We start from the raw sequence: 13,196 nt of genomic DNA on the forward strand, positions 1-13,196 counted from the left end.
ATACTTGCTTACTTAATACACTCGTGTGGAAAAAAGGAGTCCTTAACCACCAATAAATATCACCAACCTCTCCCTCCGCAAACTCAGGACCAGCTACGCTTCCCCCCTTCAAAGTTGCTACCGCACGTCACGTCATCATCTACGACTAACCAGGATGTCCATTCATTACGCGCACTGTTTTTAATATTTTTGTATTTTTGTCCTTGTCCTTTGCTTAACTTATCCACCCACCCAAGCGATTTGTAAGTTACTATACGTACCAAGAGAGTACTGGGTAGGTTATCATCACTAGATATACTGAGTACGAATGTATACACCTTCAACGTCCACCCCATACACTTTGTTTCGGATCTTAATTTACCCTGGTTCAATTATTACGATTCTCTGACTGTATTGAGTTTAAGTCCTGGAGGATGGTCTATAGCACACTTTATTAGCAATATTAGATTTTTAAATTTGGCAATTTTTTGCTAAAAATATATAAAAATATAAATTATCCCATGTGTCTAGTAAATAAATGTATCGTGTTGAACAACAAGTTCTTGACTCTTTACCCCGGTAACGAATTAAAGATATATATAACCGGAATCTTGCTCAGTTTTATATTGACAACTGTACTTGATAAACTTTGGCACGTACACGCTTCTACCAAGGAGATTGCTCAGTTTTTCTTTTTCTTTTTGTTTCGTTTTTTTTCAAACCATCAATTAAACCACTTGGGGTGGGGACTACAATTAATCTCCCTTGTGAAACCATTACGGCATCAAGGAATTAATCGTTAACCGTTTACCAGGTTTCCATTCCTCAGTACTCACAAGTAGTTGCCTCCCAATGCCCTGCTTTCCTACGCTGTTTAAATTATTTTGACTAGAACTTAGGTTTTCAATTCATATAACCATCTAGACTCGAGTGATTATACATCATTAAAAATTGAGACAATAATCAATAGATCTACACCCTAACATATAAGTTTTCGAAAATGAGAAAACTAGGCTCATAAGTTTTCCTAACTCAATTAACAGTTTCTCATTCGATCAAGGTGACTCTTCAGGTGTACGTACCTAAGTTCAATCGTTGAACTGTAACATACATCGGTTCAGGTACAGCCGAGTTACTATCAATCTCCCTTAATTAATCATAACACCCAATCAATGTTACTTATAAATCTTGAAAGTAGTTTGGTCACCGAAAACAAACCACGTGTTAATTACGAACCGTTCAACTCGAACTCGAATCGGATCGATTAAACGAAAGTGGGAACTAATTAGAGTTAAGTATATTACTACATGTGTCCTCATTTCATAGACTAATATAATATATATTATTATGTATACTACTCTCTTAATAAAACTCAGCGTTATTTTCTTGAGGTTCATTTACTACAATTCATGACAATGCTGTTTACGTGTTTGTCTTTACTTTACCACTTGTGTTTTATTTATTTGGTGTTCATCTTTGTTTTCTTTTGTGTATCTAAATACACTTTTTAAGAAAAGTTTTTTTTTTGGTACCCGTTCCTTCCTCTTTTGAAATGATAGTTTTGTTTTTTCTTTTATGTTATAAGTCTATCATGTTGGTTGGTGCTAGAGTGCGGAAATCCCGTTTTTGCTTTTCCTTTTGAGAATTGCCCAAAGCTTAGGCTAGGCATGGCGTCCCCCGCCTCGGGGGACGTGGGGTACTGCTTACAATCACCACCCGATGCCCGAGTCCCAACAACCGGGCTCGGGAGGCAATGGGTGGTGTCTGTAAATAAAAAAGAAATGTTCAAATAAGAGGTTAAATCAGCGTGGCGCTTTGACAGTCGCTCAGCTTTTCAGGCTTAAACTTAGCTAATAGTTAAAGCTCAGTGTAGATTGTTCATGACATTATCATAGAACAACTTACTCAAAATGGAATTTGTTCCTTGGAAAGGTAGATGTGAGAAAAATTAAACATCCATTAATCAAACATATGAAATATATTACGAGCTAGCTAGCATCAGTTAACCTAATTAAAAAATAACTTTTAACTTACTCGGTTGCGCTCGAATCGATATCAAGTTAGTACAAAATGAAGAAATTTAATAAGAAACACCACACATTAATTGGATTGGACGATGGAATTTTGTAGGTTCCTCTTCTTAGGTCTCACACTTACCTGGTCCAGTTTAACTACGACATGATTGAGATCGGAGAGGGCCCGGACGATATAACATAATAAGTTGTTTTAGACACAGAAACATGTACAACAGGATCTTACAAACTTAAATGAACACTACTTGGGAAAATTCTACTACTTCGCGGAGGTTTTATGAAAAAGAAAGAAAGAATCAGGTAATGAATGGGACCTTTAATCCTTGGAAGAAAATCATCAACAGAAACTGATTCCCGGTGGTGAAAAAAGGGATCTTGAAGAATACTCAATAAACTTCCGAATTATTATGATACGACTGGCTGGCAGAGATCTCGTTCACCGTTTTCTAAACTACCAACCATAAGCTCTGGGTTCAAACTTAGGATCGACTAGTGTAAAAGTCAATTCAAATAAAGATTCATTTTATTCGCTTCGTCTATCGCACGATGGATATAGAGTTTTTTTTTTTATTATGATACGACGTGATATACATGAAATCACACATAAAAATAAAATGATATAATATGTTAAAAAAAAAAGTTTTTATATTAATATATTAATATAAAATAATTAAAGATATGACATAAAATCTAAATAAAAAAAATGAAAGTATAAAACGTGATAAAAGAAAAGAGTATCTAAAAAAAAAAAAAAAACAGTTAGAAATATAATGACAATTCAATGACAAAATCTGTTTTAGATTGTTTAAATAATTCACCGTAACTAATATATCATCTTTTTTATATATTACTTAAAAATACTATCTGATTAACTTTTGAAGATAATTCAATAAAAAATTAATAAAAAATATGGTTTTATTTAACTTATATAGATACGAAACGATAAAATTGATCATTAAAGATTATCAAAAATATATTTTAATATCTAAATAATAAAAATCACATCCCTAACTTTTTTACCTATCAAATGACCACGGAAGCTTTTGTTTTTCATTTTTGCATGTTTTGAATGTGCTTGATATCTAGAAAAACGTAGCTATTATGGGTGTGAAAGTTAAATAAACTAAACTCAATGAGTTTTTAACAAACTGAAATTTTAAGTTTGATTAATGAACGTAATTATTTAAATATTAACACTCTTAGCATACTTCATGTCATTAGTTTATACATTTGTATATGTTGCGTAAATTTTAAATTTTAGTTTTATAATAAATGGCTGAGTTTAGTTTATTTAATTTTTCAATCTATTATTTGAATTTTAAAACTTCTCATCAATCAGTTAAGTTTTACTAAATATCAAATCGGTTTAAGTTATACAAAGGTGGTGGGGGTTTTTTTTTTTTTTTTTTTTTTTTTTTTTTTTTTTTTTTCGTTTCCTCACCAACCCGTTAACTTCCTCACCGTGTATCAACCCCACCCACCGGTTAGTGAAGTCACCCTGTTCCTGATGATACCTAACAAGATATTCGTTACGAAACCTCTAGGATAAAACCTTATAGGATGTTATAATGACTACATTATCGTATGTGTATACTTCTCTTATCTCAAAGTTTCAAATTTTATCCTTNGATCGGATTCGAAACCCGTTAAGAGTTTTCCTTTTCGTTTTTGCCCTAAAGGCGTGAGATCGTGGTTGGTTGTACTATCTGAATATTGTATTTTCTTTTTTGTTTTGATAGTAAAGTTTTCTCCTTCCTTGCCCATGGTTTTTTTTTTGAAAAGAATTTTTCACATAAATCTATGTGTTTTCTTTTGTTTCTACTTGTGGTTTATTTATTTTGTGTTCACCATTTCATTTCTGTTTGTGCATTTGTCGTAACAGTACTTAACATCATTTACTTGGAGTTCTTTTATTGCGACTCAAAATAATTCTCTCATCATATGTATTATTATATATAATATAATCAGATACTTTACTCCTGTGTACATCATTATATGAATTGAGATTAATCAAGGGTGAAAGCAAATTAGCTAGGCTAAGCTCAAGCTCAACTTGCCAAGCATTAATTGTGCACCAAACAAAAGCCACTGGTTTGATGAAAGTTCTAAATATTCATTGTAACTAACCCACAATACTAATTAATTCCCTCTAACTATCATTGAGCCGACATGGACTTGGCTACATACAATGTCAAGTTGCTAACTTGAATCCATGCATGTGGACTTCTCAGTGGAACTAGCTTACTCTTTGACAATTAACTCAATCCTTTTGAATACTCGGATCAAAAGAGTAAAAGCTTTTGAATATACAATCCCACATCTAGATAACTAATAACAGAGTTAAAAATTACTACATATTAGTGAGCTCAGATCTACCAATATACTTAACTTTTGGATTCAAGATCAGTTTTATTAAATTTGTCGCATCCTTTCGTCCCGTAACCCTCCGTTGATGAACACTCATGACTCCTTACCTTTGGACCATTTGCCAATTGCTAATTAAGGAACTACGGCATTACCAAAGTGTTCCCTCTAATTAACATCAGGGGTGGGGTTCACCAAATTAACTACCAAACTTTTTTTTGCTTTGTTTTTCTTTTTCTTTTTGACTCGTTAGAGGAACCATCTTCGCACATGCACGGTTTCAAATAGTTCATGTCAACAGTTATATTTTGACTCGTTCTAAGGCCAATATATATAGAAATTAAGCAATGGCCCCATTTCTCAGTTCTTGAACAACAAGTTGTGCTATGTAAATAAATGATCTGTGTACCCTATTAAATATAAAAATATATAAAAATCGTTTTTTAACGGTTTAAATTTTTAGATTATAACGATTATTTCACACGATATCTGGTAGGAGGTCCTGAATTTGAGTTATGTCAGTCTCTTAGCATTATTAACTTGGTCCCATTTAATTCTAGGCTTTGTTTCACATACCCCACCTGCAACTTCCACATATGTAAGCATGAGTCATATAGATCACTACTATTGGATGGGTCATGAGAGAACCATGCATATCATTGAATGTTTAGCGAACCCACCCACCTATTCAATTCGTTTCCTGTTCCTGTTTTTATGTTTTTATAATTTTTGTCACGCGCATTACTTACCTGTAGGACCAATCAGCATCTACTACTGCACTGCACGCCATCGTTGAAACTTCCCCCCTTCGCATCGACCAGGACTCAAACGCCTCCCTCTCCAACCACTATAAATAACCACCAATTCCTGAGGAAAAAAGGTGTGCTCACATAATTCATTCGTTCATAGTTTCACACGCTTACGCAAACACAAGATCGAACTAATTAAATTAGGATCGAACCATAGAGAGAGATATGAGCAGCAGCATGGTGGAGGTTGTGAGGTCGGAATTGGTAGTCCCGAATGAGGAGACGCCGAAGCACAGGATCTGGCTGTCGAACCTCGACCTGGCGGCGAGGAGAGGCTACACGCCGACGGTCTACTTCTACCGCCCGAACGGCGACCCGGACTTCTTCTCCGCCGAGGCGCTGAAGGCCGCGCTGTCCAAGGTCCTCGTCCCCTTCTACCCCTTCGCGGGCCGCCTCGCGGAAGATCGCGAAAACGACGGCGACGGCCGCATCGAGATAGACTGCAGCGCGGAGGGCGCCCTCTTCGTCACCGCCCGCTCCGACCGCTACACCCTCGACGACCTCAGCGACTTCGCGCCGTCCGAGGAGATGCGGAACCTGTTCGTGCCGCCCGCCGGCGACCCCCGCGTGCTGCTGATGCTGCAGCTGACTTACCTGCGCTGCGGCGGGGTGGTGCTGGGGACGGCCATGCACCACGCCGTCCTCGACGCCCGCAGCGCCTGCCACTTCATGGAGACGTGGGCCGCCCTCGCCCGCGGATCCCCCGACCCCATCGTCCCGCCGTTCCTCGACCGCACCCTGCTCAGGGCGCGGTCGCCTCCCTCCGTCGCCTACGACCACGTCGAGTACAAGCCCGACCGGACCGCGAGGCCGCCCGGCGCGGCATCCGACTACGCCGCCGCCATCCTCACCCTCTCGAAGCGGCAGGTCGACGGGCTCAAGGCGCGCTGCGGGCCCGCGGGCGCGTCGGCGTTCCGGGCGATCGTGGCGCACGTGTGGCGGTGCGCGTGCGCGGCGCGCGGGCTGGCCCCGGACGAGGAGACGAGGCTGTACACGATGATCGACATGCGCAGCCGGCTGGTGCCCCCGCTCCCGCCGAGCTACTTCGGCAACGCCGTCATCCGCACGTCGGTGGTCGCGAGGGTCGAGGAGGTGGGCGGCGGCGCCTCGCTGGCGTGCGTGGCGCGGCGCATCCGTGGGGCGACGAGTCAGGGGGACGAGTACGCGCGGTCGCTGATCGACTGCCTGGAGTCGACGGACATGATGAAGCTGCCGAGGAGCGGCGTGTCGCGGTCGAGCCTGCGGGTCATCAGCTGGCTGGGGATGTCGATGTACGACGCGGACTTCGGGTGGGGGGAGCCGACCTTCATGGGCCCGGCGCTCATGTACTACAGCGGATTCGTCTACCTCATGAACAGCCCCCGCAAGGACGACGGCAGCGTCGCCGTCATCGTCTCGCTCGAGCCCGACACCCTGCCCGCCTTCAAGAAGATCTTCTTCCAGGATCTACACGGATCGCCTGCGCCCGCCGATCATCCCTGTGAATTGCATTGAATTGCACTTATGATAATTAGCAGCTCCACGCCCCCTACATTGGTACCCGGCCTCTTCTACACATCTTTACCACTAGTACGTAGTAAGCTTGCTTGCTAGCCAGTGTACGTGATATGCATGCACGGCGCCATGCAACATGCAACTATATATATATACATGAGAGGTTTTTTGTTTTAATTCTTCCTCTTTTAATTTTCTCTCTTCGTGATGCACACATTAATCAAGTGTTTGACACTTGATTAATTCCTGCTGGTTTCCCATACGTGTTATTAATTATACAGTTAATATACATGCTGTAAGAATTTAATGTGTATAAAATAGAATTTTATGTTCCAACACAATCATTAACTAATGCATTTGCTGTTTAAGCACTTTAATTTGTCTTAATTAATTAAGGATCCTTGCACCAAATTCATAGTTAGTTAATTCAGATTCGGCAAAAATTCGGTACGGGTATAATTCGGATAAAATTCGTCTTCTAATTTTTAAATTCGTTGAAAAATACAGCTAAAAAACGGATTTGTCAATTATTCGGATACGTGATTTATACGGATATTATACGTTCATTAATTAAAAATTCAGGATAAAAAATTCGGCTATTAAATTAAGTTTTTTTTCTCTCAAAATTTATGCTATTAGCATAATTACTCATATTTCTTAAGAATATAAGAAAAAAAACTATAAAATTAAGCTAATTAAGTAAAAAAAAAGCAAACTATATTATACCTCAAAATAAATAATACATTAAATAAATAAAAGATTAAAATAATACATATGAGATTAAATTTGGGGGACGAGAGCAAACGTTTCGAAAAGATTTTTTTTTTTTTTTTTGCTGCGATTTTGGAAATGTTTTTTTTTTCACCTCTCTCTGTTTTGGGCGAGCTGCAAGTGGCACGGAGCCGCGGAAGCGAGCGCGAGCCGCAAGGGGCACGGAAACGAACGCGAGCGCAAGCGCGGGCCCGGGTGCGGGCCAGGGCGTAGGCGCAAGCGCGGGCCGGGTGCGTGCGCTGGCGCGGGCCCGGGCACAGGCCCTTTTTTTGGGCGAATAATTCGCGAATAAGTATTTTTTTTTCAAAAAAACGTGTTTTTTTTTTAATTTTTCGGAAAAATACGAATTCGGCAGTTTAATTTGTTTTCTCAAAAATTCGCGAATAATTCGCGAATTAACTAACACAGGTCCAAATCTCGTACTAATCAGTTAATCAATTAATTAATGTGCTCTTTACCTTAACTCTTTGAAAACAAATTAAACTTGTTGGATCCCACCTACGTGCGTACGTACTCTCCAGGGTAGTTAATGAATCAAGCATATATCTTCGAGGAGATCCTATTCACGAGCAATTTTGTCCTTTTATTTATTTATTTATTCACCTTTTTTGGAAACTTCAAATCATAGGTAGGATTAATTAATATGATCAAAACAAAATGGGTTTCACCTACCCTCTTTGACTCGATCAACATGCATATGTATTCGGGTATTGGCCATGTATAATTGGTGGCCACATTTGGTTTCGTCAACCACCCACCAACCAGGGTCCTGGTCAATCATTCACCTACCAACCTTTTACTTTGACCTTGTAACACATATGTATACGTACGTAGTAGGCAATGGTTACGTAAGTGGGATTATTTTCAACATTGCATGTACCTAGAGGAACAACGTACCGCATAAAATATTTAACAAAATTATATTCGCACCCATATATATTTAATACATGAGTACGATTTACGTACTTTTGTTAAATATAAATTAAATTTTATAATCTTATTTGATCAAATTGTATTTGATTACAGTTCAGATTAGGGATGAATAAGGATACGTATCAAATTTTCAGAGTTTTAAAATAGCTTTGCGGTAAGAAACTATCAGGTATATGATTAGTTAAAAGCTTTCCTTTAACAAAAAAAAAAAAAAATTTAAACAAATTCTTTGATTTGGTTTACAAATTTACTATACCAAGCTCTTCTAATGAGTACATAGCTATTTTGATTGATCAGAGCACTTTTATTTTGAAGATGAAACACTAAGATTTTGAATTGTGTTTACATTATATTTGCTTCTTTTTTTTTTTTTTTCTGAGTGATCAACTTATACGAATGCAGATACTTGGTTCCAAATCCGTGTCCAACTATCTTAAGAAAAATCAGATTTTAATTTGAATTTGAAATGTTTTTAATATTATTACTGTATGTATATGAATTCAAATTCAATCGAATAGCCAATTTTGACATCTGAATCCAGCTATGCTTTTGTTTGATATTATAATATCCTATCAACTTCCAACCCTAGTTGTACAACAAAAAAACATATCGCAAAGTAATTTCATACTATCATAGGAGATGGCAACGAATCTGATAAAGACAATATGATTAAGGCTAAAATACATAAAACTTTTCTATCAAAACCCGATTTTTCACTTTCCCCTTCTGTCATTTAAAAACCTACATTTTATCCCCTTGTAAAATAAAAAATATTCACTTCATCCCCTGCAGTTAGTAATCCGTTAGGGTTCTGTCTATAAAATATTATTATATATATTTTTTATGCCAAAAATGCTTTCAGTCTTTTCTTCTGTGAACATGATGAGGGGCAAAATGGTAAGGGGCAAAATAGTCATTTTGTCATAACAGTTCACACCGTACTCCTTTGTGAATATTTTTTATTTTATAAGGGGGAAAAGTATAGATTTTTAAATGACGAGAAAAAAAATAAAAAATCGAATTTTGACGGGAGGATTTTTTATAATTTAGCCTACTATATATATATAAGTTGGTGCTTTCGATATTTGTTTTAGTAAAATACGAAAAAAGAAAAGTAGGGCGACTATACTTTTATTTATCGTTCATTTTTCTTTTACAAATAATTTTTTATTTTTCGCTACCCAGTTATATTTTTTCCCCCACTTTACTTTTTTTAATTCATAAGTTTTGAGTTATCAAAAGATCACTATATTCATGGAATCATGGGAAGAGTATAATATGAGTTTTTTATTTTTTATTTTTTAATTATATTATATATGTGTATATATTATTATAATATAGGGATAATTTCATAGATGCCCTTCTAGAAACTATTAATTTCATCAATACCCTTCTAAAATTGATAATATCACAAATACCCTNTTTTTTCACAATTTTCCGAAGAACCAAACACATCTCTTAGTGAGCCTTTGTGACAGCAGGAACTCCAATTTTACTTACTGATTTTAATCCAAATTCAATAACAGATATAATTTCCATTGGTGTATCTGTCACTTTTTTTTCCTTGCAACATACATGAGCAACAAATCAAATTGAAAAAGGAAAAATTATAATTTGATTACATATAATCTCTAATTGGAAACAAAAAATTTGTTATGGAAATCACCAGTAATCACCACAGGAGCAAACCCCATCTCTGAAATGGTGAAACCTGGTAGCATCCCTAACAACTATCAACCTGTGTGTCACCTCTGATATGAACTTACAAGCATTGTGGCAATCCAAGCAAACCCTAAGGTTCTTAATGATCCTAATCTCGCTCCCGGGCTCCGTGCTCATAAGCCCGAACGCGATCGCGAGCTTCTCGCTGTGAACCTTCACCATGTGCTCTTTCTCTTCCTCCTCTACGTCGTACAAAGCCGCGTCGGTCTCGGCCCGATACCCGGCCTCGACCATCTTCACGGTCATTTTCTCGAGCATCGAGTATATTGCTGTCGATTGCGCGTGCGTTCGGTCGCCCGCGGTGAAGATATGCGGCACGTCGCCAATCTCTATAAGAGTATAGCCCGGTGTTTTCGCCGTCTTCTTGGTTTTAGCTTCTGCTCTCACTAAAGCTGCTTCTGAGTAGTTCCTTTTTGCCGAATATATATTGGAGAGAAGAACATAGTAGCCGGAATTTTCCGGTTCTAGCTCAAACAACTTGGTTGACGCCAATTGCGCGAGGTTAGTCTCCTTGTGAATCATGCAAGCACTAAGAAGAGCACCCCAAACACCCGGGCTAGAACTCTCTGGGAATTTGTTGATAAACTCGAAGGCCTCGTTTAGCCTACCGGCTCGGCCCAGGAGGTCGACCATGCAAGTGTAGTGCTCTTGGGTCGGCTTGAGCCCGTAATCGGAGGTCATGGACTCGAAGACTCTGTGGCCCTCATCAATCAACCCACCGTGGCTACACGCGTAGAGGACCGATAGGAAGGTAACCGAACTGGGAGCAATGTGAGACGCTAACATGTCATCAAAGAGTTTCAGAGCTTCGAGACCTTGGCCGTGGAGGCCGTAGCCCAATATCATGGCGTTCCACGAGACCACATTCTTTTCGAGCATTTCATCGAATATGTTCCGTGCCTCAGTGATGCGCCCGCACTTTGCATACATGTCGATTAGGGCAGTTAGAACATAGACATTAAGCTCAAGATCCTCCTCCGTGATTATCCGGTGGACCCATTTCCCCAAAGAGAGCGCTCCGAGCTGCGCACAAGCCGATAAAATGCTCGTCACCGTGACAGCATTCGGCCGGACGTTGAGCACCTGCATTTCACGGAAGAGCGAAATCGCCGTCTCCGTCAAACCGCTCTGCGCATACCCCGATATCATGGCATTCCACGACGCCGTGCCCTTCGCGGGCATTGCATCGAACAGCTTCCGCGCAGAAACCGTATCATTCAGCCGACAATACACGGTGGTAAGTGCCGTCGACACCGACGAATTCAGATCAAAACCTGCTTTTATCGCAAGACCATGAATGGTTTGGGTAAGTAATTCGTGCCCGAAGGGATTAAACACCGGAATCAACCCGACCATGGTGCTCGAATTCGGCATCCCACCCGAAGCCAACAACTCCTTGAATAGGCCCGCCGAAGAGACGACGAGGCCGTTCGAGGAGCACCCAGATATCATAGCATTGCGAGCGACCAAATCCGGCTCATCGATCAGATAGAAGAGGACGGTAGCGGCAGGAACATCTCCGCATTTGGAGTACATGGAGATCAAACCGGTGACCACATGGGGGTGATCGGCGAAGCCCGATTTCACACCCAAGCAATGCACCCCCACCCCCAAGCTCAAATCTTGGAGCTCCGCGCAGGCCGGGAGGACCGCCGCAAGCGTGGTGGAGTCGAACCGGGCGCCGCCGGAAGCGGCCATTCGGAAGAACACATCGACGGCTTTTGAGAAGGCGGAGTTCCGGACGAGGCCGGACAAGAGGGTGTTCCAGAGGACGGTATCCGGGCGGGGAATTGCGTCGAACACCTTGGCTGCGGCGGAGAGGTGGGAGAGGTTGAGGTAGAGGTTGGCGAAGGCGGAGGCGACGAAGGGGTCGGCCGAGAAGCCGGAGGCGAGGGCGCGGGCGTGGAGGGCGCGGGCGAGGGGGAGGGAGGAGGCGGCGGCGGGGGCGGCGAAGGCGAAGGTGAAGGAGTTGGGGCGGAGGCGGGGGAAGCGGCGGAGGAGGGAGAGGAGGGTGGAGGGGGGGGGGGGGGGGGGGGGGGGGGGGGGGGGGGGGGGGGGGGGGGGGGGGGGGGGGGGGGGGGGGGGGGGGGGGGGGGGGGGGAGGGAGCGGAGGAGGAGGTTGAGGAGGAAGAGGTCGGGGGAGGGGAGGGAGGAGAAGAGGAGGAGGAGGCGGGGGGCGGGGGAGCGGAGGTCGGCGGCGCGGCGGAGGAGGGCGGAGGCGGAGACGAGGTCGGAGGGGCGGCGGCCGGAGACGACGGAGTGGGCGAGGATCTCGTCGAGGTGGCGGAGGGTGGTGGCGCCGGAGATGAGGCGGAGGTAGGAGGAGGAGGAAAAAGCGCGGGAGAGGGACTGGTGGCGGGAAGAGCTCACCATCGACTTTTAGAGCCATTCAATGTTTTAAACTTTGGCTCGCTCCAGCTTATTTATACGCACCCGTTCAACGGACAAAAATTTTATAGGCATGGTCACCAAACTAATTAGTTTGGAATTATGCAGATAGGCGCCACGTGGCCCATCCGACGGCCACAAATGGAAAGGAAAAAAATTATCGTGTTTTTAAAAAGAGAGGAAAAGAGCAGCAGAAAAGAGCATCCGTAGATTCGGCCACATGGCGTCCATTCGCACTGTCCCCAACTATTAGTTTGGGGACGGTGTTCATAAAATTTTTGTTCCGTTCAACAGAGTATCTTCAGTCACAGCGCTTTGACGATTGGTATTTAAAATTTAATTATTTTATATTTTTAATTAATTTTATTTTATAAAAAATAAACGAAACGAATAGTTGTGACAGATTTATCGATACTAAGAAATGTTTGGCTATAAGTAAAATTGTGAAAATTAATTTTTCGTAAAATAATTTATGTTTAGTTATAGTAAAATTGTGAAAAATAATTTTTCGTAAATTAACTTTTAGTGGAATAAAAATTTTACATTTTGTAGTCTTTCGTTTGTAGAAAAACTTAGTTTTTCATCAAAATTTGTTTAGTTGAAAGCAAAAAATCTATATTTATTTGCTTCACTGAAAAAATAAAAAAAATTTTACGTAGCTTGAGTTTTTATTTTTTACCAAAAATCAATGAAAAGCATAAAC

At 41.1% G+C, this 13,196-nt stretch overlaps 2 protein-coding genes across 2 annotated transcripts; one reads left to right on the forward strand and one right to left on the reverse strand.

Annotated features, from left to right (window-relative positions):
* The first annotated feature begins 5,206 nt into the window (after nucleotides 1-5,206).
* Nucleotides 5,207-6,684, forward strand: LOC109706137 (hydroxycinnamoyltransferase 4-like). The gene has a single exon (XM_020226939.1). It carries the CDS (start codon nucleotides 5,351-5,353, stop codon nucleotides 6,677-6,679), a length of 1,329 nt encoding a protein of 442 aa, XP_020082528.1. The 5' UTR covers nucleotides 5,207-5,350; the 3' UTR covers nucleotides 6,680-6,684.
* Nucleotides 6,685-9,886: 3,202 nt separating this feature from the next.
* Nucleotides 9,887-12,494, reverse strand: LOC109706138 (pentatricopeptide repeat-containing protein At4g30700-like). The gene is made up of 2 exons (XM_020226940.1): nucleotides 12,204-12,494; nucleotides 9,887-12,110 (listed from the first exon to the last, which is right to left on the reverse strand). The coding sequence occupies exons 1-2, from the start codon at nucleotides 12,476-12,478 to the stop codon at nucleotides 10,046-10,048; spliced, it is 2,340 nt and encodes a 779-aa protein (XP_020082529.1). The 5' UTR covers nucleotides 12,479-12,494; the 3' UTR covers nucleotides 9,887-10,045.
* Between the last annotated feature and the right edge of the window lie 702 nt (nucleotides 12,495-13,196).

The sequence above is a fragment of the Ananas comosus genome, unplaced genomic scaffold (genome assembly GCF_001540865.1).
Source record: "Ananas comosus cultivar F153 unplaced genomic scaffold, ASM154086v1, whole genome shotgun sequence".
NCBI classification, from domain to species: Eukaryota; Viridiplantae; Streptophyta; class Magnoliopsida; order Poales; family Bromeliaceae; genus Ananas; species Ananas comosus.